Source organism: Grampus griseus (genome assembly GCF_964374135.1).
Source record: "Grampus griseus genome assembly, chromosome: 16".
NCBI classification, from domain to species: domain Eukaryota; kingdom Metazoa; phylum Chordata; class Mammalia; order Artiodactyla; family Delphinidae; genus Grampus; species Grampus griseus.
This window is the reverse complement of record NC_139010.1, coordinates 14,378,127-14,403,851: the sequence shown is the minus strand read 5'-3', so window position 1 is coordinate 14,403,851 and position 25,725 is coordinate 14,378,127. Positions and strand designations below refer to the sequence as shown.

The following is a 25,725-nucleotide window of genomic DNA, read 5'->3' as shown; positions in this document are numbered from 1 at the left end:
GGGCCCGAGTTAATGATTTGATTCAAGTATTTATTGAGTGTCTACTCTGGGGTAACATTGTAGGCACTGTGGCAGTGTATCTAGAAAAAGAAATGATGGTTATTTCTTTTCATGGAATTAACAGCTAATTTAAAAGATCTCAGAGGTACAAAGGAATTACATAACAGTGCTAGGCAAGATCTAGTTGGTTACTAAAACCTCAGAATGAAGCGTAAACCATTCTGTACTAAGGTTAAAATGGGAACATGGCACGTGGGTGAACGTGGCGAGGAAAGTTCACAGAGCTTGTGAGGCTGGAGCAGTGAAGGCTGAGTAGGAGTTGAAGATGGAAAAAAGCATTCCAGGCTGGAGTGGTGTGGGGTGAGGCGGAGTGGGAAGGGCTGAGAATAGGAACGAAGGCTCCCTCATACACTAGAGTGAGAGAATGGTCCTCCTCCAGAGGTACTTAGGCAGCGTGGAACACTGGAGAGCTTTGAATATGGAAGAGCCAAGAATTTTTCACGAGGTTATTTCAGAAATTTTGTGAAAAGGAAGGATGTCAAGAAAGTCTGGAGGCCAATGGAGTGAGCCAAAGGGCAGCTGGTGTGGTTTGGGACTGCCTTGAGGCAGAAGAAATGCCAAGAGGCATGTAGCGGAGTCTCTTTTGAGCCGACAGCAATCCACCAGTGTTGGTGTCAGATGTTCCCTCAAGTGCTGTGAACACTTAGGTTCTTGCTAAGATCTTGTTTGCTTAGGTGATGCAGAGTAGTGGACGAAAAAGGAGTGTTACCTCTGGTTCTAAGCGTTTAAGCTCACGTGATAGGACAACATTGGTATCATTACCTGGTAGACGTCGGGGAATTGACGCTGGCTTGAGTGAGAGTGGTAAAGATTGTTCCATTTTTTAGTTTCCTGTGCTAATCGTCAGATAATTTTAGACTGTTGCTGCTTCTGCTGCAGCAGACAGTTGGATCTGATGTGGTTTTATCTCCTCTCTCCAGCTGTGACGAAGACACGGTCTCTCTGCATGAAGATCAGACTGACTGCTCTAGTCTCAGGTAGGACTCACCATTGCTTGGTTCTTAATTGTGAAGGACAGAAACCATCTGGGTCTGGTATCTTAAGTCTCTTCTTTGAATTCTAATACTTTGTTCTCATGTTCTGTTTCTTCTAATAGATTATCAGCTGTTGAAGGAAGTTTTGTTTTGTCCACTTTTGTATACCCCCCTTAGCACTCAGGACGGTACCTTTTCTATGGAGAATGCTCAGTAAATGCCTATTGAATTCATTGATTAGCACATCTGTTCCCATCATAGACCTTAAGGAAGAGCTTCTAGATTTATTCACCAAGCGTGGCATTGAGTGTCTGGATCTTGGTCATCACCGGGTTCATGATATGATGGCAGAACCTTCACGTTAACCATTTCTTCTACATTTGCTTCACTCAAGCACTTTCACATGCATTTTATTATTTAATCTAAACAACTGAAAGGAAGCTGATGTTTCCCTCCTCATCCTAGATGGAGAAACTGAGGCTCAGAGGGATTATAGCTCATCCAAGGTAACACAGCCGCTATGAGGCAGCATTTGGACACTGGTCTGTGGGACACTTGTTGGATAACAGACATTTGTTGAAGGCCTTTGTTTCATACATTTTTGTGTGCCAGAAACTAGTGGAGATACGGGATGGAGAAATTCAAACCAATCCCTGCTCCCAGGAATTCAGTTCACTGGAGGAGATAGGCCAGAATATAGATGATGATGCTACAGTGCGTTAAGTGCTGCTTTACTAGCGGGAAACAGAGGATTCACTTAGAGTGACCAAATAGCCCAGTGAGGTTTCTGGGATGGATTCCTGAAGAAAACTCCACATGTCACATGACTCTTTTTTTGGTGGAATATAAGGCCGAAAAACCAAGCAGAGGGAGCAACTTACTGGTAAACCAACAGAGGGCAGAGAAAATAATTCAACTTGAAGGTATAGCAAGCAGTTCAGGATGGCAGGAACCCTGAGAGCTGAGGATGCCAGGAGTGGTAAGAAATAAAGTTCCAGAGATAAACAAAGACCTGATTACAAAGCGTTTATATACCCTGCTAAGGAGTTTGGAATTTATCCTGGAGGTATTGGGAAGACTAAAAATAACCTTCAGTTTTCTCTTTGCAAATAACCACTCGCCCAAGGCCCCAAGTGAGAGTAGCCCCCATTTATTGGATTGTGGTCTTGAGCCAACTTTCTTTGGTAGGCATTTCACAGAGACCGTACTGCCTCTGTCACGTAGAGATGCCGGCATCTTCTGGATGAGGGTCACAGAGGTGAGGTGGTGTGGCTCCGGCTGCATTTCTAACAAGTAGGAGGATATTTTGGACTCTTGTTCTTTTCAGAACACCGTGCTCGTTCTCAGTTATGACTGATTCCAGTAAGCGGTGACATAAATTACGTCACCTATATTCTGTTTTGGGGATTCTGAGGAACCAGTAATAGGTTGGAAATGTATTTCTAAAGATGACTTTTCTATTTAGGTTTTATATTTGTGTAATGAGAGAAAGATGCTTTTTGCCCCGTTTTTCAAGTCAAGGATGACATTTATAGCTTTTGGGCACCTTGAAACTATGATATGTAAAACAAAATTCAGGTATTATTTTAGGAAGGAGTCTATCAAAAGCGTCGTTTTAGATTTGAAAAGTCATTTTTATTCTTGAGTGTGCTAGAATCCTCCTCGAATGAGGAACACTTAGGCTATGGTAGAGGTCGCTGTTGCTTCTTCCGTTGCTCACCCAGGAGCATAGGGTGTGTGGATGAGTAGTATTTGTCACTAGCGAGAGACGTGCATTTCAAATGAACCAGTGTAGTTCCAGCTCATGGTGTGATATTGGTTTCCAAACCCATTAGTGACATACAACTTTTTTTTTAATTACAGATCTTAAGGGAGAATATTAACCAGTGTCACTGACATTGTTTTGTTGTTTGTGTTTTCAGTTACTATCATGAAGAATTATTTCACCCGTTGGGTTTTCCTTTACCAGATACTAAGTTTGTCCTGAGGCTTAAGTTTAACTCTTTCACATCATTTTATTTCCACATCTTGTCCAACGACATGCACCCCGGCCATGTTCCAGACATCCTGGCCCAATGTTTTCTCTGCTCTTATCCCAGAGACTAACTGGAGCTCATCTTCCTGATATCAGCTTAGTGAGTTTAATCTTCTATTTGTAAAAAGGCATCCTGAGCAGTCAACATAGAAATCTTTCTTTTGCTGTTCTTGTCTCTTGGCTTTATGTATCCTGAGCCATGAGGAATTGCTTGCTAGCTGACCTTGCCAAAATCTCTTTTATGGGTGCTGCTGGTCAGGGCACAGGAGGGAAAAACACCACCTGGGGGAAGTGGCCAGTCCTACAGAATTGCATGATCTAGCAGTGAATGATTGCTAATGGGTTAAGGACAATCATATTGATCGTATAAAGGGAATGCTCCATCTGGCTATGGTAGTTGCTGAATTCTTAGCAAAATAAGAAAATAAAATGCATCTAGATTTAAGAGGGACAAATGACTTCAAATAAGAGTGTTATTATGTCACTGTTTTTGAGGCAATTGAAGGGGCAGGGCGATGCTGTGTTGAATTTGATTGATGCGTGAAAATGAACACTGCCCTCCCAGCGCTGAGTGTGTGGAGGTAACGCCAGCCAGGTCAGTCTTCTCCAGCCGTTCACACCCTCAGGACCCAGATACTGGGATCTTTGGCTTTGCGTTGAGAGGGTTGTTCAGATAGATGGCTTGGCTGGGTAGAACTTGGCTCTTGTCTTAATTCTATTGAGGTAGTATGTATTCTATTAAAATAGACCCCAGTTAGACTTTTAAATGCGTCTGCAAGTTGTAAGGAGATGGTTAGAGACTTGCCAGTGAGGAGGAAACATCATGCCTTGAACCAAGGACACATGCATGAGAGACTGGGGACCCACCTGACCACTCCAGGTCTGGGTGAATTAGCCCTTTATTTAATCTCTGGGGTTTAGAGTGTTAATCTATAATGTAGGAATGACAATAGCTAACTGGAATATCTCACATTATTATTGGTGAGAGAAAAACATGACATATGTGAAACTATCTTGAAGTGAAAAATGAAAAACAAGTATGATAGTATGTGCAAAGCTACAACTACAGAAAGTATGTATCCGCTAGCAAAGATGGGAGGGGAATGTGGTGTGATCTGAAAAGTGACATTCAGTTCTTCTGAAGCAGCCTACACTAAAAAGTTTGCTAGGTACCGTGTAAATGAGCTGCAGTGAGTGTCACCAGCCTCTTCTTCCCAGGGCGGATCATTAGACTCTTTTTGTTTTTGTTTTCAATTTGAAAGCAGGCACTGTTTATTAACTGACCAGATTACAAAAATAATCATGGTAGATACCTTAGTTCATCCTTCTAATAAGCCTGTTGATCTGGTCTTCCCTGTTGCCAGCATGTCCACCTTCTACAAAATGGGTGCTTTCTAAATTGGGCCTTTCCTGTTCTAGAGATGAAGACGATAAAGAAAATTATCCCGATGCCGGGGCTCCGCTAGAGGAGCTCGTGCCGTCCTGCGAGCCGCCGCAGCATGTAGAGCAGCCCGCGAGGCTGGACGTGCTGCGACCCAGCATGGGCAACTTCAAGTCCCGGAAGCCCAAGTCCATCTTCAAGGCCGAGAACGGGAGGAGCCACGGAGAAAGTCAGGTAGCGGGCCCCACCTCCTCAGACCTTGGCCAAGACGGGTGCTCCTCTGGCGAGAGCACCATTCCGGTGACGGTGATGGTCTGAGCACGTTATTTTGCAGGCAGAGATTAGCGTGACTTGTCATCGCGCACCTGCGACCTGGGACGCGTGCGTGCGCCCCTCCCGTGGGTTAATAGAGGAGTGCGCTGGGCAGGCTGCTCGTTTAGCGCCCTTTCAAACTGATACTCTTAAATGCCGGACTTTGACATTGATTTAGGGGAGCTGCTGCGTCCTTTGTGGGGGAGGGTGGAGGAGGATTTCCAATGAGCTTCACTTATCTAGGGTGTGTAACTCTGGCCCCAAACTTGGAGCCTCTTCTCAGCAAATCAGAAGTCCCAGGGTTATACAGAGCCATTCTTCTTAGGTTTCAGTTTAGTGGCTTTGGAAAAACACACAAGCGTGTATGTGCATGATTGTACGTGTGTGTAGAATCTGGTTCTTTGAGGTAGATAAGTATTTAAGTGTATGAATGAAGCATCTTTCCAACTTGATTCAAGTAATACATTTTATACACAATTATTTATTTTACTTTTCTAGTCGTAGAGGGATGTATCAAAGAATGTGATTTTTAAAACTCTTAAATACCCCTCAAATAATTTATGGTGCTTTTAAAAGAGATGAAACGAATGTAATCCATTTTAATCTTACTAGGAGGTTAATGGTCCCAGCATTAAGATACTTGTAATGCACCTAACACAGTTTTGGGGACATAGGTGCTTCATTAATGTGACCTTTGCTTTTTTGTTAACACCTAACTGTTAACTTTAAAAATAATGTGGGAGGCTCTCAGTGTAATACGTTAATTATCTAATAACTTGAAGTCCAGTCCAACTTTGCAAATGGGCACCAGGTGATCTTCCTGCTAAAACAACTTGGGCTGGGCAGTTTATTTGACCTTGTAATTTTCTTATTTGCCTTGTGTTTTTTATCTCATTTCTTTTTTGGCATTGTGACCTCTTATTTAGTCAGTTAATTTTGCAGTGAGATGAAATGCCGTGAGCATTTATGAAGTTCTGTTGTAATTTTCTGAAACTGAGTTGAATTGTAGAGAGAGGTTAAGTGTGAAATATCATTTGAGTTATGATTAACTTGAGACCCTGCCTATTACTGAGTGTACCCAACACTTGTTTGATTAGAGAGTCTGGTGCTGGGGAGGACACAGGTACCCAAAGGGCTGCCTGCAGAGTCTGACTGGGTCTGGAGAGACTCTGACCTTGAATCTCCTACTAAAGGTCACCTGTGACATTGTGGGCTTTGGGTGACCAGCCGTCTCTCCTAGAATGCCCTCTTTCTTGTCATCCTTTAGTCTGGCCTCAGAGAAATTACGCAGTCGTCACTTGTAATAAGGTGCTAATGGGGCATGTGATTTCCAACACGTTGCTCATGCACAGGAAGATTCCAGGAGAGTGAGGTGCTTGTACAGTCTTTGCAGATAATACAGCATTGGAATCCAAGACTGCACGTAAAATTTCCAGTTCATTCCAAACATCCCAGTGTACACAATGAGATTGTTTTCCCTGTAATGACTAAGAGAACTTCGATAATATCATTTTAGGTCTTCCATATTTTGGAGAAATTTGAAACAGATTTCATTCTTCCCATTTTCTTTGGAGAGATATAATTGACAGTGGTTGAGTACTGATCAAGAACTGAGCATCTAGGGCTTCCCTGGTGACACAGTGGTTGGGAGTCCGCCTGCCGGTGCGGGGGACACGGGTTCGTGCCCCGGTCCAGGAGGATCCCACATCCTGCGGAGCAGCTAGGCCCGTGAGCCATGGCCGCTGGGCCTGTGCGTCCGGAGCCTGTGCTTCGCAATGGGAGAGGCCACAACAGTGAGAGGCCCGTGTACCGCAAAAAAAAAGTTACAAGAGAAAAGGAAGGACACTACATAATGATCAAGGGATCAATCCAAGAAGAAGATATAACAACTATAAATATATATGCACCCAACATAGGAGCACCTCAATACATAAGGCAACTGCTAACAGCTCTAAAAGAGGAAATCGACAGTAACACAATAATAGCGGGGGACTTTAACACCTCACTTACACCAATGGAGATCATCCAGACAGAAAATTAATAAGGAAACACAAGCTTTAAATGACACAAGACCAGATAGATTTAATTGATATTTATGGGAAATTCCATCCAAAAACATCAGATAACACTTTCTTCTCAAGTGTGCATGGAACATTCTCCAGGATAAATCACATCTTGGGTCACAAATCAAGCCTCAGTAACTTTAAGAAAATTGAAATCATATCAAGCATCTTTTCTGACCTCAATGCTATGAGATTAGAAATCAATTACAGGGAGAAATGTAAAAAACACAAACACATGGAGACTAAACAATACGTTACTAAATAACCAAGAAATCACTGAAGAAATCAAAGAGGAAATCAAAAAATACCTAAAGACAAATGACAATGAAAACACGAGGATCCAAAAACCATGGGATGCAGCAAAAGCAGTTCCAAGAGGGAACTTTATAGCTATACAAGCCGACCTCAAGAAACAAGAAAAATCTCAAAAAAAACAATCTAACGTTACACCTAAAGGAACTAGAGAAAGAAGAACAAACAAAACCCAAAGTTAGCAGAAGGAAAGAAATCATAAAGATCAGAGCAGAAATAAATGAAATAGAAACAAAGAAAACAACAGCAAAGATCAATAAAACTAAAAGCTGTCTTTGAGAAGATAAACAAAATTGATAAACCATTAGCCAGACTCAACAAGAAAGAAGAGGGAGAGGACTCAAATCAATAAAATTAGAAATGAAAAAGGAGAAGTTACAACAGACACCGCAGAAATGTAAAGCATCCTAAGAGACTATTACAAGCAACTCTATACCAATAAAATGGGCAACCTGGAAGAAATGGACAAATTCTTAGAAAGGTATAACCTTCTGAGACTGAATCAGGAAGAAATAGAAAATATGAACAGACCAATCACAAGTAATGAAATTGAAACTGTGATTAAAAATCTTCCAACAAAGAAAAGTCCAGGACCAGATGGCTTCACAGGAGAATTCTGTCAGACATTTAGAGAAGAGCTAACACCCATCCTTCTCAAGCTCTTCCAAAAAATTGCAGAGGAAGGAACACTCCCAAACTCATTCTCTGAGGCCACCATCACCCTGATACGAAAACCAGACAAAGACTACAAAAAAAGAAAATTACAGACCAATATCACTGATGAATATAGAGGCAGAAATCCTCAACAAAATATTAGCAAACAGAATCCAACAGCACATTAAAAGGCTCATACACCATGATCAAGTGGGATTTATCCCAGGTATGCAAGGATTCTTCAATATATGCAAATCAACCAATGTGATACGCCATATTAACAAATTGAAGAGTAAAAACCATATGATCATCTCAGTAGATGCGGAAAAAGCTTTTGACAAAATTCCACACCCATTTATGATAAAAACTCTCCAGAAAGTGGGCATAGAGGGAACCTACCTCAACATAATAAAGGCCATATACAACAAACCCACAGCAAACATCATTCTCCATGGTGAAAAACTGAAAGCATTTCCTCTAAGATCAGGAACAAGACAAGGATGTCCATTCTCACCACTATTATTCAACATAATTTTGGAAGTCCTAGCCATGGCAATCAGAGAAGAAAAAGAAATAAAAGGAATCCAAATTGAAAAGAAGAAGTAAAACTGTCACTGTTTGCAGATGACATGATACTATACATAGAGAATCCTAAAGATGCCACCAGAAAACTACTAAAGCTAATCAATGAATTTGGTAAAGTTGCAGGATACAAAATTAATGCACAGAAATCTCTTGCATTCCTATACACTAATGATGGAAAATCTGAAAGAGAAATTAAGGAAACACTCTCATTTACCATTGCAGCAAAAAGAATAAAATACCTAGGAATAAACCTACGTAGGGAGACAAAAGACCTGTATGCAGAAAACCATAAGACACTGATGAAAGAAATTAAAGATGATGCCAGCAGATGGAGAGATACACCATGTTCTTGGATTGGAAAAATCAATATTGTGAAAATGACTGTACTACTCAAAGCAATCTACAGATTCATTCCAATCCCTATCAAGTTACCAATGGCATTTTTTACAGGACTAGGACAAAAAATCTTAAAATTTGTATGGAGACAAAAAAGACCACAAATAGCCAATGCAGTCTTGAGGGAAAAAAACGGAGCCTAGGAATCAGACTCCCTGACTTCAGACTATACTACAAAGCTACAGTAATCAAGACAATATGGTATTGGCACAAAATCAGAAATATAGATCAATGGATCAAGGTAGAAAGCCCAGAGATAAACCCACGCTCTGACGGTCAACTAATCTATGACAAAGGAGGCAAGGATATACAGTGGAGAAAAGACAGTTTCTTCAGTAAATGGTGCTGGGAAAACTGGACAGCTACATGGAAAAGAAAGAAATTAGAACACTCTTTAACACCATACACAAAAATAAACTCAAAATGGATTCGAGACCTAAATGTAAGACCATATAAAACTCTTAGAGGAAAACATAGGAAGAACACTGTTTGGCGTAAATCACAGCAAGATCTTTTTTGATCCACCTCCTAGAGTAATGGAAGTAAAACAAAAAATAAACAAATAGGACCTAATGAAACTTCAAAGCTTTTGCACAGCAAAGGAAACCATAAACAAGACGAAAAGACAACCCTAAGAATGGGAGAAAATATTTGCAAACAAATCGTCGGGCAAAGGATTAATCTCCTAAATACATAAACAGCTCATGCAGCTCAATATTAGAAAAACAAACAACCCAATCAAAAAATGGACAGAAGACCTAAATAGACATTTCTCCAAAGAAGACATACAGATGGCCAAGAAGCACATGAAAAGCTGCTCAGCATCACTAATTATTAGAGAAATGCAAATCAAAATATTGTAATTTTGTGAGGTATCACCTCACACCAGTTAGAATGGGCATCATCAGAAAATCTACAAACAACAAATGCTGGAGAGTGTGTGGAGAAAATGGAGCTCTCTTGTACCATTGGTGGGAATGTAAATTGATATAGCCACTATTGAGAACAGTATGGAGGTTCCTTAAAAAAACTAAACATAGAATTAGCATATGACCCAGCAATCCCACTGCTGGGCATATACCCAGAGAAAACCATAATTCAAAAAGACAGATGCACCCTAATGTTCATTGCAGCACTATTTACAATAGCTGGGTCATGGAAGCAACCTAAATGCCTATCGCAGACAAATGGATAAAGAAGATGTGGTACATATATACAATGGAATATTACTCAGCCATAAAAAGGAACAGAATTGGGTGATTTGTAGAGACGTGGATGCATCTAGAGACAGTCATACAGATTGAAGTAAGTCAGAAAGAGAGAAACAAATATCGTATATTAACGCATATATCTGGAACCTAGAAAATGGTACAGATGAACCGGTTTTCAGGGCAGAAATTGAGACACAGATGTAGAGAACAAACGTATGGACACCAAGGGGGGAAAGCGGTGGGGGGTGATGGTGGTGGTGTGATGAATTGGGCGATTGGCATTGACATGTATACACTGATGTGTATAAAATTGATGACTAATAAGGACCTGTTGTATAAAAAAGTAAATAAAATATATAAAAAAGAAAAAAGAGCATATAATCATGACTCTTATACAGATATGAAGTAGAGACATATGAAAAATTTCATTTAAATCATGAGTTAATGAGGGAACAAGTAAGATATTACAACCGGTTCAAAAAAGAATGCAAAGTATTGCACATTTATAGTCTGGCAAGGAATGGTGAGATAAATTTTTAGATGCACACAAAATTGGCAAAACTTGGTATATCTGTAGGGTTATAACTACTTTCCTGGGGGCACAGTTTGCATTTCTGTGGAGGGAAATTATTTGCACTGTCATTGGTTTCTACAAGCTAACTGCTATCTGCATAACCTTGTAAATTAGCCTAGTCATAGACAAACAAAAGCTGAGATTATCCAGATGGATGAGCTAGCCAGAACATCCACTAAATTTCAGAGTCTTTTATAATTTTTTCTTATATTCTCTTCCTCCTCCTTCCTTGTTGTCATAATAATCTCAAAGGGATATTAACCTTGATCACAAGGTAAGGCTAGTCTCATTAGGTTTGGCCTTATTATTTACCTAAGTGTAGCAAGAGTGTTCATTTATCATATAGGTATTCTTACATATGCTTTGCAAAATCTAGAGCCATATGGTTTTGAATAATTACAAAGTTAACATCTCTCTGGAGGTTTTCATAAGGAATCTCAGCTTGGACCTTAAATGCCTCTATTATTTGCACTCCTAAGGCAAATCAGGTTCAAGAAATTCTCTCCACCTTATTTCACCTGCAGTACTTATGCATTTGGGTAAATTCCTCTTTTCTTGAAGTCCCCAAAATAACTTCACGTTCCTGGACTGCCAGGGAGTGATGGTCCTTACCGCCTGTAAGGTTGGATCCCGTGAACTAGATAGTAGGGCGGTTATCCTGAGAGTCCTTTGTAGGCATTGGTGCCATAATAAAGCCACATTAGTTCCTCACAATCGGCCTGTTCTACCTGATCCAAGGAGCATCATTCTCAATATGACATTCTAGGCAAGATGTTAGTTACATAACATATTTCTCCAATTATATCCTGGTAAAAAGGAAGACATTATTATTGAATATTTTAAATAACGTGATCACCATTGAAAGTAAGGACATTTGGTATGAGTTTCTGAACTCTGGGGGTCAGTGAAACTCAGATATCATTTTTAAATATTTCATTTCAGTTTATATAAACAATGGTTTTTAAATGTAGGTTCTGTTATCATTCAGGTATGATGAGACCAACAGAACAGAAGATGACTACCATTTGGAAAGGTTTCTACTTGCAGTTCTTAAGAGGGATGGAGCATGCCATGTCATGCAGGGCCACATGGGGAAGCACCAGGGTTGATCCAGGAGGAAGATGGGGCAAGGAGACAGCATGGGTGGAGACTTTATTGTGTTTTTTATTGGAAAGGTGAGGCAAGACAGAGTAAGCAGGTTTAAAATTGGCTGGTCTGAATGATTTCAGTGGACTCTGAGGTATGGGGTTCTCACTCGTGGTCTGGTACCTGGCCCTGGGTCATAAGGTAGAGGAGAATTACCTCTTGGAGCATATGAACCAGATAGAGGAGGTGGTTGAGAGTATGGATTCTGGACTGGTTAGTTTGCACATGAAAGGCACACTCTGGGGCAAGTCATTTGTCATGTTTGCTATCCCTAAGAATTGGTTAGTCCTGGGAGAGACTGTCTTTCCCCAGTCACTGAGGCTAGAAATGCCAGAGCATCAAGAATACGGAAGATCATCAAAAACCGTTAATACAAGAATCTACTAAATTGTATGGGTAGGAAATCATTGAAGTAGAGAGAAAGGACTTTCTTATAGATCCATAAGAGAGAACATTAAAACAACTATATTCCAGTCAGATAACCACTGTAAAATTTCCCTTATCAGTCCATTCACTATGGACTGTGTAATTAATTCTTGTTCCACTTGATCTTGGGTTAGCAGTAGCATGAAGTTGTCTGCTTCTTGACTGAAATTCTGCACGTCCTGACTCAGCCCATTGGTGTCATCAGATGCCTATACCCAAGAGTCTGTTCCTTGACCTGTCAATTATTTAAAATATCTGGGCCTTTACCATGGGACTCCTGAGAGTATTCTTTGTTGAAGACACAAACTCTGGCGTGAAGCTGATAGTAGAACCTTCAGGCAAGTATCTGAAGAAAACAAACATCTGTAGATGACAGAAACTGAAAGTAATTTTGGTTAATTTACTACTAGTAATTTTCAAATGTGAAAAGTCTAATGACATTTCATAATAAAAATGATACATTAATGTGACATGCAAAACACGATAATAAAACCATTCCCTCCAAGTTAGAATGTTTCAAAGGGTAATAAATAAGCCTGTTTTTAAAGAATTCAGGGAATTTAGTTTTGGTTTTACAAAAATGGAGGAATATAATTCTTACAGATGAGAAAAACCTTGAAATATAGAATAATAATCCTAAAAGAAGATGCCAAGATTATCAAATAAAAAATTCATTAAGTCTCGTGTGGGTCTTAGACATCTGCATTGTTATTAAACTGCACAGACAAGTCTGCAGTGCATCCCTAATTGAAAACCACTGGCCTGGATGGTGCTAGATTTAAATGAAAGAAGTAAGGCCGTGGACAAGTCAATGTTTTAAATAATAACCACAGTTATCACTGATAATATTAGAGTGTTGCTGTCTAGTATCATCACACAAAGCTCCACAGGACCAGAACAGATATACAAGAGTTTGATAGAACTATTTATTTCATAAGAGTTTTGATCAAAGGGTAAGTGACCCATTAACTACATTTACCATCCACTGTGGTAGAGAGTAGTTCTATTCATAAAGCTGGATTTATTTGGAGAACTTGAGCTTATCCTACAAATCCTGCCTGAGACTTCTTGCCATCATCAAAACACAGTTCTAACTGGTCTGTTATGAGAGCATTATTCCCCAGAAGTACCTGTGAAGAACCGATGGTCACAACTTTTATAACTTAGAAGCAACCCTCTTTGAAGCTGAAGGTTTAGCTAGTGCCATTTCTGGGTTCTGTTGTCACAAAGTTTGTGTTCAGGACCCCAGAGTGGATCTTCAGTCTAATCCTAACCATTTTGGGAATGACAGTATGGGCAAGGGAGAAACGGCCAGATAGGAACCATTGAAAGTTTTGATCAGTCTCACCTTCCTGATCAACCCCAAAGTCAGAATCAGAAATTCTACTTATAGAGGGTCAGATTAAATCTAATTTAGAGCAACTTTCCTTTAATCCGTAGAGTAGCAGAATCTGAGGTTTTGTGTGTATGTCTGAATGTGATTCCAGTTTTGTACCTACTGTGAATGATGTAAAAGAGGGGGGCTTTAGGTGTATTTGCTGATCCAATAAAAGTTCAGGAACCAGGAAGGCAAGGCAAGAGTCTCCTCAAAGAAGTTAAGATATTTAATATCTCAACATAATAAAAGCCATTTATGGCAAACCAACACCAACATAGTACTAAACAGTGAATATCTGGAAGCCTTCCCACTGAATTCTGGAATAAGACAAGGATGCCCACTCTAACCACTTCTATTCAACCTAGTTTTAGAAGTTCTAGCCACAGCAATCAGACAAGAAAAATAAAATTATCCAAATTGGAAAGGAAGAGGTAAATTATCTTTATATACAGTTGACATGGTACTCTGTATAGAAAACCCTAAAAATGCCACACAAAAACTATTAGCACTGATAAATGAACTCAGCAAGGCAGCAGGATACAAGATTAATATACACAAATCTGTTGCATTTCTTTACACTAGCAGTGAAATATCAGAAAGAGAAAGTAAAAACAAAATCCCATTTAAAATCACATTAAAAAATTATCTAGGAATAAACCTAACCAGGGAGGTAAAAGACTTATATGCTGAGAACTATAAAACATTCATAAAGAAAATCAAAGGTGATTCAAGGAAGTGGGAAGATGGAACGATATCCCATGCTCTTGGATTAGAAGAATTAGTATTGTTAAAATGGCCATATTACCCATAGCAATCTACAAGTTTAATGTGATCCCTATCAAATCACCTATGACATTTTTCACAGAATGAGAACAAATAATCCTAAAATTTACATGGAACCATTAAAGACCCAGAATTGCCAAAGCAATCCTGAGGAAAAAGAACAAAGCTGGAGGCATAACCCTCCCAGACTTCAAACAGTACCACAAAGGTACAGCAATCAAAATGGGGCAGTATTGGCACAAAAACAGACATATGGATCAATGGAACAGAATAGAGAGCCCGTAAATAAACACACACGCCTGTGGTCAATTAATCTTCAACAAGGGAGGCAAGAATATACAATGGAGGAAAGGCAGTCTTTTCAGCAAATGGTGTTGGGAAAGCTGGACAGCCCCATGTAAATTAATGAAATTAGAATACTCCCTCACACTATAGATCAATACAAAAATAAACTCAAACTGGCTTAAAGACTTAAATATAAGGCATGACACCATAAAACTCCTAGAAGACAATGTAGGCAAAACATTCTCTGACATAAATCTTAGCAATATTTTCTTAGATCAGTCTCCCAAGACAATAGAAATAAAAGTGAAAATAAACAAATGGGACCTAATCAAACTTAAAAGCTTTTGCACAACAAAGGAAACCATAAACAAAATGAAAAGACAACCTGTGGACTGGGAGAATATATTTGCAAATGATGCGACTGATGAGGGATTAATTTCCAAAATATATAAACAGCTCATGAAACTCAATATCAAAAAAAACAAACAACCCAATCAAAAAATGGGCAGAAGACCTAAATCGACATTTCTGCAAAGAGGCCATACAGTTGACCAACAGGCACACGAACATATGCTCAACGTTGCTAATTATTAGAGAAATGCAAATCAAAACTACTATGAGGGGGCTTCCCTGGTGGCGCAGTGGTTGAGAGTCTGCCTGACGATGCAGGGGACGCGGGTTCGTGCCCCAGTCCGGGAAGATCCCACATGCCACGGAGCGGCTGGGCCCGTGAGCCATGGCCGCTGAGCCTGCACGTCCGGAGCCTGTGCTCCGCAACGGGAGAGGCCACAACAGTGAGAGGCCCGCATACGGCAAAAAAAACCCCCAAAAAACCTACTATGAGGTATCACCTCACACCGGTCAGAATGGCCATCATCAAAAAGTCTACAAATAAATAAATGCTGGAGGGTGTTTGGAGAAAAGGGAATCCTCCTACACTATTGGTGGGAATGTATATTGGTGCAGCCACTATGGAAAACAGTATGGAGGTTCCTTAAAAAACTAAAAATATAGTTGCCATATGATCCAGCTATCTCATTCCTGGGCATATATGCAAAAAAGAGAAAAACTCTAATTAAAAAAGATACATGCACCCCAATGTTCATAGCAGCACTATTCACAATAGCCAAGACATGGAAGCAACCTATGTGTCCATCAACACATGAATGGATAAAGAAGATGTAGTGTGTGTGTGTGTGTGTGTGTGTGTGTGTATACATGCATATATATACACACACATATATATGTAATGAAATATTACTCAGCCATAAAAAAGAATGAAATAATGCCATTTGCAGCAACATGGATGGACCTAGAGATTATCATACTAAGTGAAGTAAGTCACAGAGACAAATATTATATGATGCGTGGAATCTAAAATGTAATACAAATGAACTTATTTCCAAAGCACAAAGAGACTCACAGACAGAAAACAAACTTACGGAACTTCACCGGTAGTGCAGTGGCTAAGAATCCGCCTGCCAATGCAGGGGGCACGGGTTGGAGCCCTGGTCTGGGGAGATCCCACATGCCGTGGAGCAACTAAGCCCATGCACCACAGCTACTGAGCCTGCACTCTAGAGACTGCAAGCCACAACTACTGAGCCCTCACACCACAACTACTGAAGCCCACACACCTAGAGCCCGTGCTCTGCAACAAGAGAAGCCACCTCAATGAGAAGCCCGAGCACCACGATGAAGAGTAGCCCCTGCTCACCACAGCTAGAGAAAACCCGTGCGCAGCAGTGAAGACCCAATGCAGCCAGAATTAAATAAATTTATTTTAAAAAACCCAAAAAACTTATGGTTACCAAAGGGGAAGGGGGGAAGGGTAAATTAGGAATATGGGATTAACAGATACATACTACCATATATAAAATGGATAAACAATAAGGATTTACTATATAGCACAGGGAAGTATATTCAAGATCTTGTAATAACTGATAATGGACAAGAATTGAAAAAAAGAATATATTGATGTATATATATATTTGAATGACTGTGCTGTACATCTGAAACTGACACAGTATTGTGAATCAAGTATACTTCAAGAAAAGAAATAGTTGAGATATTTAGAATAAGGAGAATGTTCATTTGACCAGGATCAGCTACAGGTTTCCTTTCTGCTTTTGTATTCCTGTCTTCCTGAGAGGGCTTTGTGAAAGAATGGCTTGGATAAGGACCATTTAATGACCTGTCTCCTGAAAGATCAAGTTTTATTGATGATGATTTTAGAGTTTACTGATACGATGAACTTGAAGTTAAAACAAGACTTGTGAATTTGTGCTGACCAGGAACGGTTCATCGAAGTAGAATCCTGTGAACAGTTTGCTATCCTGTGGAATGTCATATTAAATAGCAAACACTTTTTCTAGGAAGGAGAACTAATTGAAGGCAGTAGAGTATATATGTTGTAATATTTTGTGAAAAATTACACAAAATGTGGCGAGTGGGTGAAATGAGTGAAGGTGGTCAAAAGATATAAACTTCCAGATATAAGATAAATAAGTCCTGGGAATGTAATGTACAGCATGGTGACTGTAGTGAATAATACTGTGTTGTATATTTGAAAGTTGCTAAGAGATTAGCTCTTAAAAGTTCTCATCACAAGAGAAAAAATATTTGTGACTGTGTGGTGATGAATGTTAACTTGACTTATTTTGATCATTTCACACTATATACATATATCAATTCATTATGTTATAATGTTATGTCAATTATATTTCTATAAAAAATATGTGTGCCCTATCTCATGATGAACAATGAGCTCTGGAGGTTTCATCTCTCCCCTTTAGAATATTTAGGTAATTTTTCATCTTGGAAAACTTTGGAATTGATTGACAGTGAGACCCTCACCCCTGCCCCAAAAAGCCCCAACACGTATACTTTTTATTTATCGTGTGTCACCACCAGTCTTGATCAGTCTTTCCTGTTTTGGGTACAGTTTCTACCATTTTCTAGAACTATTTGTCTCACATTAATCTTTTGTATTCACAGTTTCCCGACTACCTAGTAAAAAAAATATAGAAACCTACTATTTAATTAAAAAAATCCCTATTTATTGACGTTCCTCTGCTGATTAAATTAACATATGCTAAACAGGAGTTTGGGGTTAACATATACACGCTACTATATACAAAATAGAAAATCAACAAGGACCTACTGTAGAGCATAGGGAACTCTATTCAATATTCTGTAATAACATAAATAGGAAAAGAATCTGAAAAAGAATAGATATATGTATATATATAACTGATTCATTTTGCTGTACACCTTAAACTAACAAACAATTGTAAATCAACTATACTCCAAAATAAAGTAAAAATTAAAAAAAATAGGGAGTTCCCTGGCCTTCCAGTGGTTAGGACTCGGCGCTTTCATACCGAGGCCTGGCTTCAATCCCTGGTTGGGGAACTAAGATCCCACAAGGCGCGTGGCATGGCCAAAAAAAAAAAAAAAGGCAAACAAAAATAAATAAGTACAATTTATCAGTATTCCAAAAAAAGTAAAATAAAATGAACATATACTGGTTTTTAAAAAGGCAATAGATTTTATATGTTGTAATACTTTGTGAAAAATTAAAATCACTTCTGTATTGCTATAGTATTAATCCCTAATAACCTGGTTTGGGAATGATTAGATTTGACTAACAGAGCCAACTTCTTGTATTGGACCTAGTAAGTGTCCAAAGGGCATTTAGAGTTAGCCCTGGTAGATCGAGTCTAACCATCTTCACTGCCTTCCAGCTGGCATCAGGCTATGCACCAGCCTTCTGTCCTCCCCCTCTGGTGACTATTTTAGCAGAAGACAAAAAGTAGAAGGCTATATAGAGAGTTTTCTGTGTGAGCTGTGTATACTGTGATCGTGCTGCTAGTCCACTTCCTTGGGGAGACCAGCTGTTCGGTCTGGTGTACATCAGCATTAGGTTTCTTCCACTTGGCTCTAGTGGATGTGTTAAGAAGCTAGAAAGGGATCTAGGTCTGATTGTGAAAACTGCATTTTTATCTTTTTGCAGAAACGAAAACCCCCTAAACACTTTTCAGGCAAAATAACCTAACTTTGAAGTACTTACTACATTTCTGTTTTTGGAGAGTATAGCCCTTATTTTTACTGTGTTCGACTCTTAATTAAAAGAAAGACAATAGGGCTTCCCTGGTGGCGCAGTGCTTGGGAGTCCGCCTGCCGATGCAGGGGACGCGGGTTCGTGCCCCGGTCCGGGAGGGTCCCGCATGCCGCGGAGCGGCTGGGCCCGTGGGCCATGGCCGCTGGGCCTGCGCGTCCGGAGCCTGTGCTCCGCAGGGGGAGAGGCCGCGGCAGTGAGAGGCCCGCGTAACGCAAAAAAAAAAAAAAAAAAAAAAAAGAAAGAAAGACAATAGTTAATTCTGTGTCATTTTTTTACCCAAAAAGGAACTAGGGTTCTGTTTCCAATTGTAAATCTACTTTATGTACATTGTTCTTAATATATTACTGAACCACTGAGCTAGTGCAAATGGTAAAAGCAAGAAAACCGGTACAGCTGATTGACTTTGAAATTGAGAACCCTGGAAAGCTAAAATGAACTTCAAATAGAATTTCACCTGCTTTTCAGTAAAAGGAAGACGTCTGGGTTCTGAATATGCCTTTGAAGGCTTTTTGCAGTTGTGTCAGAAGCATGAATTCACTGTGATTCTAACAATTGGTCTTAGTTAGATAATTGTTTTGACACATTAGTTAGTGTTGCATTATTTCTCTTGTATGGTTTTGCAGCTCTGGTGTTGAGGTTTTACTTCAGTTCTTGTTGAGGTATGGTTTTTGGGAAGACTTGTTACTGGTCAGGATGAAAGGTGGTCCTCTGGATTTTTTTCCCAGGTTCCCCATCACTCCTCCGAGAGTCAAATGGTTGAGATTCAGGGGGATAGAGTGTTGAGAAATTCAGGGTCCTTGAAAGTGAGCCCATCAGAGTCAATGTTTGGATTTACTTGTTTCTCATGGTGTATCAGATTCTGATTCTCCTCCTTGAAATAACAACCCGCGTATTCTTAGTGATTAAGCTGATGAAGAAAGATATTTTTAGGAAGGAATCTGCAATGTCTGTAATATAACTTGATTACTTTTTCAAGTAAGCGACTATATTCAGTTTAATACTGAGAAGAAGGAATCTTAAAATTAAGCGATGTGCCTTTTTTGCCTGGGCACTGAATCTCAAAAGTTAAAAAAAATTGTCAGAGGGAATCTGTGTTTACATAACTGGTTTGAGACAAGCTTATGAGCAATGGGACATTTTAAATGTTGGCATTGTAGTGCTCAAGGCCACATCATCTAATTGGTATTCCACTTATGATGGAAGTAACAGAATAATTCCCCTTAAAAACATGAACAAGATGGTATTGATGGTGTTGGTTCTTCTGAGTATAGCAATGGAAGATGGCAAGGAATGATCTCCACTGACACGCTGACTATATTGTTTAGCAGAGATGCAGGTGGCTCCCATATAGGATGGTTCTTAAACTCGTTTATCTTCTTCTTCTGCATCCTTTGCATAGGTAAATAAATTCCGGTTTAAAGAATCTTTGATTCCCTTATGTAGTTCCAAAGATGGTTTCTAACATTATACATGTAGCCCTATAAAGTCCGCCCATAGTCAGGACCTATCAACATATAGAAAGGGGAGTAAAGCACCCATGGGATACCATTGTCCCTGTTGACACCTGCTGCCCTTCCATGGCGTTCCAAGACTTGCTCCCTCTACTATGGAGGATTTTCCTTTAATAACTCCCAGAGATAAACAATTGAATGGCAGTATATAGTGTGGTAGTGGAAAGCATGGTCTATAGTTCCTGATGGATATGGGTTCAGATTCCTTCTCAGTCACTTACTTTCTGTGTGGATTTAAGCATCTACTTACTAGCTTGTGTTAGTTTTCCATCTATAAAGCAGAGATGATAATTTGTATTTACTTTAAGAGTTTGTTGAGAAAAGTGATAACCATACAACCTTAACTGTTCAGCAAGTTTCAGGGGGCTAAAAAGAGTACATAGAATGTTTTCTTTTAGACTCATTTGGCTGGATATACACTAAAACTTCAATAATTGCATGTCTCCTGAGTTAGGCTAGGCTGGGCTCTGCTGCAATAACAAATAATTCCAAACCTTTGTAGTTTAAACCAACAAAAGTACATTTCTTATATACGTTATATATCCATCATTAGTTACCAGGAAGTGTGTTCATGGCAGTCAATTAAGGACTCAAACTAACCAAACAGTGACAATCTTCAACATTCTGGTTTTGAGTCAGAGAAAAAAGAGAGCTCTGGAGGATTCTGGACCAATAATTAGAAGATTTAGGCCTGAAGCCACACGCAATATTTCCATTCTCTACTAATTGGCCAGAGCTGGTCATGTATTTCCCCTATGACCACAGCTTTGTAACATAGGGACAAGGTAGTCTAAAACTACAATGTGTCCCCAGGGGGAGACTGAAATCCTGGCCAGCAGCACTAATGACTTCCACATCTCCTTTCCAACTAGCATATAACCTAAGGCAAGAAGAAGTTAATTGGTCTTTTTCTCTTCCAGTTCTTCAAAATACTGAGGTATTAATGTTCTTAATGTCAAAGACTGGAAGAAGAAAGAGAGCACTAATTAGGCTACTTCGCCAAAGGAGATACATGGCATTATATTATTGTTTTGTACAGGAATTGGAGTTTTAGATAAGCATCCCATCTGCTAAACACCTGCTTCATTATTATCAGGAAAAAAAGTAGGTTTAGTTATTGATTTTTTCCTCTATTGCCAGTGAAACTTCAGAGTTCATCAACTATCTTTTATTTAGAAATAATTGTGGTTTTAGTCTTGCCAGAAGATGGTACTGACTTTGGGATATGCTAGCTAAACGTGTGCTACTATGGTTAAGAGGCATTTTAAAATTTGATCCCCAAATAATCCTTTGTATAGAAAGTGGATTTGACAATTGGGATCTTGTCAGCTGGGTTTCTCCGTACACACAGATATGCAAATTCACATCCTCATGTATTCAGTGGTATTTATCCAAGAGCAGGGTGTTCTATAAGCAAAGAAAACAGCTTAGTGAGGACTTAGCCAGCCTGTTTTGGAGCTTGGAAGCGAAGCTGTTTGAGAAGTCTGGAGAGCAGAAACATAATGAACTGACATTTTGGGGAACTAAGAATTGCCAATCTAAACTTTATCAAACATGGTTAAATATCACTTTGGGACTGAGACATAACATATCAACCTCAAGCCTGCAATTTTAGGCTCCATATTTTGCAAGAGATGTAGTTGCTGGATAGAATATGGGCTACGCTGTTAAATTTGAATTTCAGATACACAATAATTTTGCAGTGTAAGTATGTCCCACGTAGATATTGCTTTGAACAGGAATGGGAGTTTTGTGCAAGCAAATATCTATATGGGATATACTTATACTACAGTGTTGTTCATTGTTTATCTGAAATTCAAATTTAACTGGACATTATGAGTTTTTATTTACTAATATGGTGACTGTATCAAGAATGAATGGCATGAACATTTAACCTCATTCACCTCCTCTTCCAAGGTAGAAGTAACAGTTGCTCCCATGTTGCCTGAGAGTATCAGGATGAAATTTTTTTTTTAGCTCGATCCTTCTAAGATAGTTAAAGCAGGCATAGGAAGGGAAGTCAGCATCCTGTCCAGATCTCGAGGCTTATTGCCGTATATATTTTACATCTATAGCTATTTTTCAAATAGCTTGAAACATTCTGGAAAAAGCAGATGATAGAGCCTTAAAACCTGGATAGATGTGCAAAAAAGTTTGAAAATCTGCCCTCAAAGTCTGCAGACTATCTCACTGGACCCTCCTTACCGTGAGTAGTAGCTGTCATCAAGTCAATAGAAAGGCTGACTTTGATGAGCCCGTTTCCATGTTAAAATGATCAAAAACAACATAATTGATGTCAGACGCAGACAGAACAATAGTGCTGTGTTTTGAGGATTAACCCTCCTGGAGATAAGCAGACAGAGGATTGCTGCCTTGAACATTGCTGCTCTAGCCTGAGGCTACTGCCACATACAAGAATGGCTTTTCTTTCTCAAGCATCCTTTTGTCACGTAGTTGGTTGACTCTGGCACAGGTAACCGGTGGTTTTTGAGTCATGGCACTTTGCCTTCCCACCCAATTATAAACCCTGCTTAGTTTTGTTATGAATCTTTTTTTATTTTTTGAATAGCTGAGTCCTCTGCAGTGTTAACTATTGCTTAATAAGTTGTAGCCACAATTAGGGGATTTCTTGCAGGAACAGAGATGTTCAACTCTGCATCTTTTGTTCCTTAACACGCAGAACTACAATATGATGATTTGCTTGGCTTGGTAATGTTGCTGTGTGCCAGGGAAATTTCCAGTAGAAAAGGTCATCCCAGTGTTAGATTTTCAGACTTTGCAGCTGTGACTAACATTAAATGACCAAAGGGATACCGTCAAGGTTTAAAAAGCTCTCTTAATCAGTCTGCCAGTGCCGTGGGCATAAGGGGTTGGCTTTTAGTGCGGTTTAATCCAGAAAACGCCAACTGTATTGAAGTTATGACCTGCCAGATTTAAAGTCCACCAGGGGAAAATTGTTGAATGTTGTGCTTGTGGAGCCATAGAAGGGCACTGCCCCCACCCCGCTGACCTCTTCTCTGTTCTCTCTGCTGTCTTCTCAGTTGTATTGAAATGGACATTTGATTTAGACACCAGGACAGCCTGGTCCAGATACCGCTCCCTCTGAAAGACAAGGGAAGTAAAAAAAAAGACTGAATTAGTTTACCTCTAAATAAAAAACAGGCAGATACTCATGATTTAAGGCTCCTTTAAAAATTCTATTTATTTGTTTTTTTACTGGTTACTTATAAAGACTTCAACAACTGTAATCTTTTCTACCTGATGTGAAACATCAAGATGGAAATAGAGAACAAATCAAAACATATCACCCTATTAAATCTCTGACTGTCTCACTTCCACCTAATGCTTAAAAAAGAGGATGGGAAGTCAGTGATTGGTTCCCGATGTGATAGAGTTTGGAGGAACCAGGGTCTGGATGTTAGAGCCTTCCCTGGGCCATCTACAGGGCAGGAATCTGGTGAGCTCTGCTATAGCTGATGCAGTCTTGGGGGTTTCTAGGGTTTAGAGGCAAGTGAGGGACCCAGCAGACAGTTCCCCCCAGAGGAAAGCAGATACTGGGGGGAAGTAGGCATCAGGATGAGAGGGCAGCAGGGAGCTCACGCTAGGAGAGAGACAGGGATCTAACCTCTGGGAGTGGAGATAAAATTCTAATTCAGAAAACAATGGAAGTCTTTGCAGATACTATTTTAAAAGACTTTTAAATCAGAAAATGTAGTAGCTGCAACTGTACTTGAGCATTATTTTCCTGTCATTGAAAATTCCATTATTTGATTAAAATTTCTGAAATGACACTTCTAGAATTTATTACAGTGTCTGATTGCAGTGCTGTAACTCTGAACACATTTTGTCATAGACTAGGGTACTTTTGAAGTTTGTTTATTTTGGCTTCCTCTTACTTGTGACCTAACTGCTAAAAGCGATTTATCTCAGAGCCTTTTAAAGTTGTATTCTTTAGAAGGAGGTTTTTCCATTGCAAACAGTACTAAAGAGTCTTTAACACACACACAAATGATCCTCTGTCTCTTTCTTTCCTTCCTTTTTTTTTTTTTGGCCGCACAGCGCCACATGGGGGATCTTAGTTCCCTGACTGGGGATTGAACCCATGCCCCCTGCAGTGGAGACACGGAGTCCTAACCACTGGACTACCAGGGAAGTCCCTCTTTATTTCTAAGTGGATGATTTTAATGTCATCTTCTTTAGCCTTAGCGATTTCAGGACCTACATTCTATTTCAAAGATGGCCTTATCTATGCAGACAGACCTGGCCTTTTCTTTCACTTCCCAGGCTGTCGGTTTCAATAATAGTCCCTTCCTGGGCAGCAACATCATCTATCAATTTTGCTTGATTTGCCAAAACAGGCTCAGTAACATGGTGTTTCATCAGTGATGCTGGGCTGAGTATGCCAGAGGGGGCCTCTGTTTCCCCTCTTGTAACTTGAGGAGTGTCATGTGTTGGATACTGTCTCCCCCCAAATTCATGTCCACGTGGAACCTTAGGATGTGACCTTATTTGGAAATATGGCAGTTGCAGATGTAATTAAGGTAAGAATTCAGATGAGATCGTCATGGATATAGGATGGGACCCTAAAGCCAATGACTGGTGTCCTTCTAAGAAGAGAGGGAGTCGGGGGGGAAAGAGAGAGACACACGGGGAAGAGGCCATGGCAAGTTAGAGGCAGAGATTGGAGTGATGCTGCAAGAAACCAAAGAACACCAGGAGCCTTCCAGGCCTAGAAAAGGCAGGGAAGGATTCTCCCCTAGAGCCTTTGGAGAGAGCGTGACCCTGCTGACACCATGACTTTGGACTTGTGGCCCCTACAACTGTGAGAGAATAAGTGCTATGTAAAGCCACCAAGTTATGTTACTTTTTATAGCAGCCCTTGGAAATGAACACAAGAGGCTTCGTGAAGTTAGACTGTGTAAGGCTGGCTTCTCTGTGCTCCAGGGGACCTGGCCAGAGCTGGAGGGGATGCCAGTCCATGTGGTTTCGGGGCACCGAGCAGACTGGCAGGGCAGAGACGCAGACATAGAGTGTTACGACTGGGATCCAGTTACTACAGTGGGGTACAGAGTGGCATTTGGAGACAGGAGCAAGGCAGACGGAGTAAAACTTCAGAGCGGCAGCTGCAGCAGGACACATCTGTTGCCGCGTTACCCACACTGACTTTCCTTTTTCCTTTGACAGAGGACAGAGTTGCCCTGGGTCCTACTGGAGCTGAACCTGACAGAGGCCAAGGGGCAGATGGGCCCTTCTAGGGGTAGAGCAAGGGGGCCAAGCAGCTCATCACAAGAAACAGTGGGATAACTGAAGGTTTCTGGATGTACAATCAAGTGTTCACTACCTGCACAGTTGTTTAGCGCTGTGTGTATTCCATGCGTTTTTAGAAGTGGATAGTGGATGAGTTGAAGGCTTTTGTCCTCAGCCCTAGAGTGTTGCTCCCAGGTGTCCTTTTCTTGACAATATCACTGCAGCAGCCCTGGTTCAGACCTTCTAGGTCATACTGGAGAGCGGTACTA

At 40.1% G+C, this 25,725-nt stretch overlaps 1 protein-coding gene across 4 annotated transcripts in view; it reads left to right on the top strand.

Annotated features, from left to right (window-relative positions):
- Nucleotides 1-25,725, top strand: part of FAM13C (family with sequence similarity 13 member C) — a 132,904-nt gene that overhangs the window by 5,794 nt on the left and 101,385 nt on the right. For all 4 annotated transcript variants that reach the window (XM_082674165.1, XM_082674164.1, XM_082674163.1 and 1 more), the window contains 2 exons: nt 981-1,037; nt 4,489-4,684. In XM_082674165.1, the coding sequence (XP_082530291.1) occupies nt 4,610-4,684 (75 nt within the window). In that variant the 5' untranslated portion in view covers nt 981-1,037; nt 4,489-4,609. The remainder of the gene's footprint in view (nt 1-980; nt 1,038-4,488; nt 4,685-25,725) is intronic.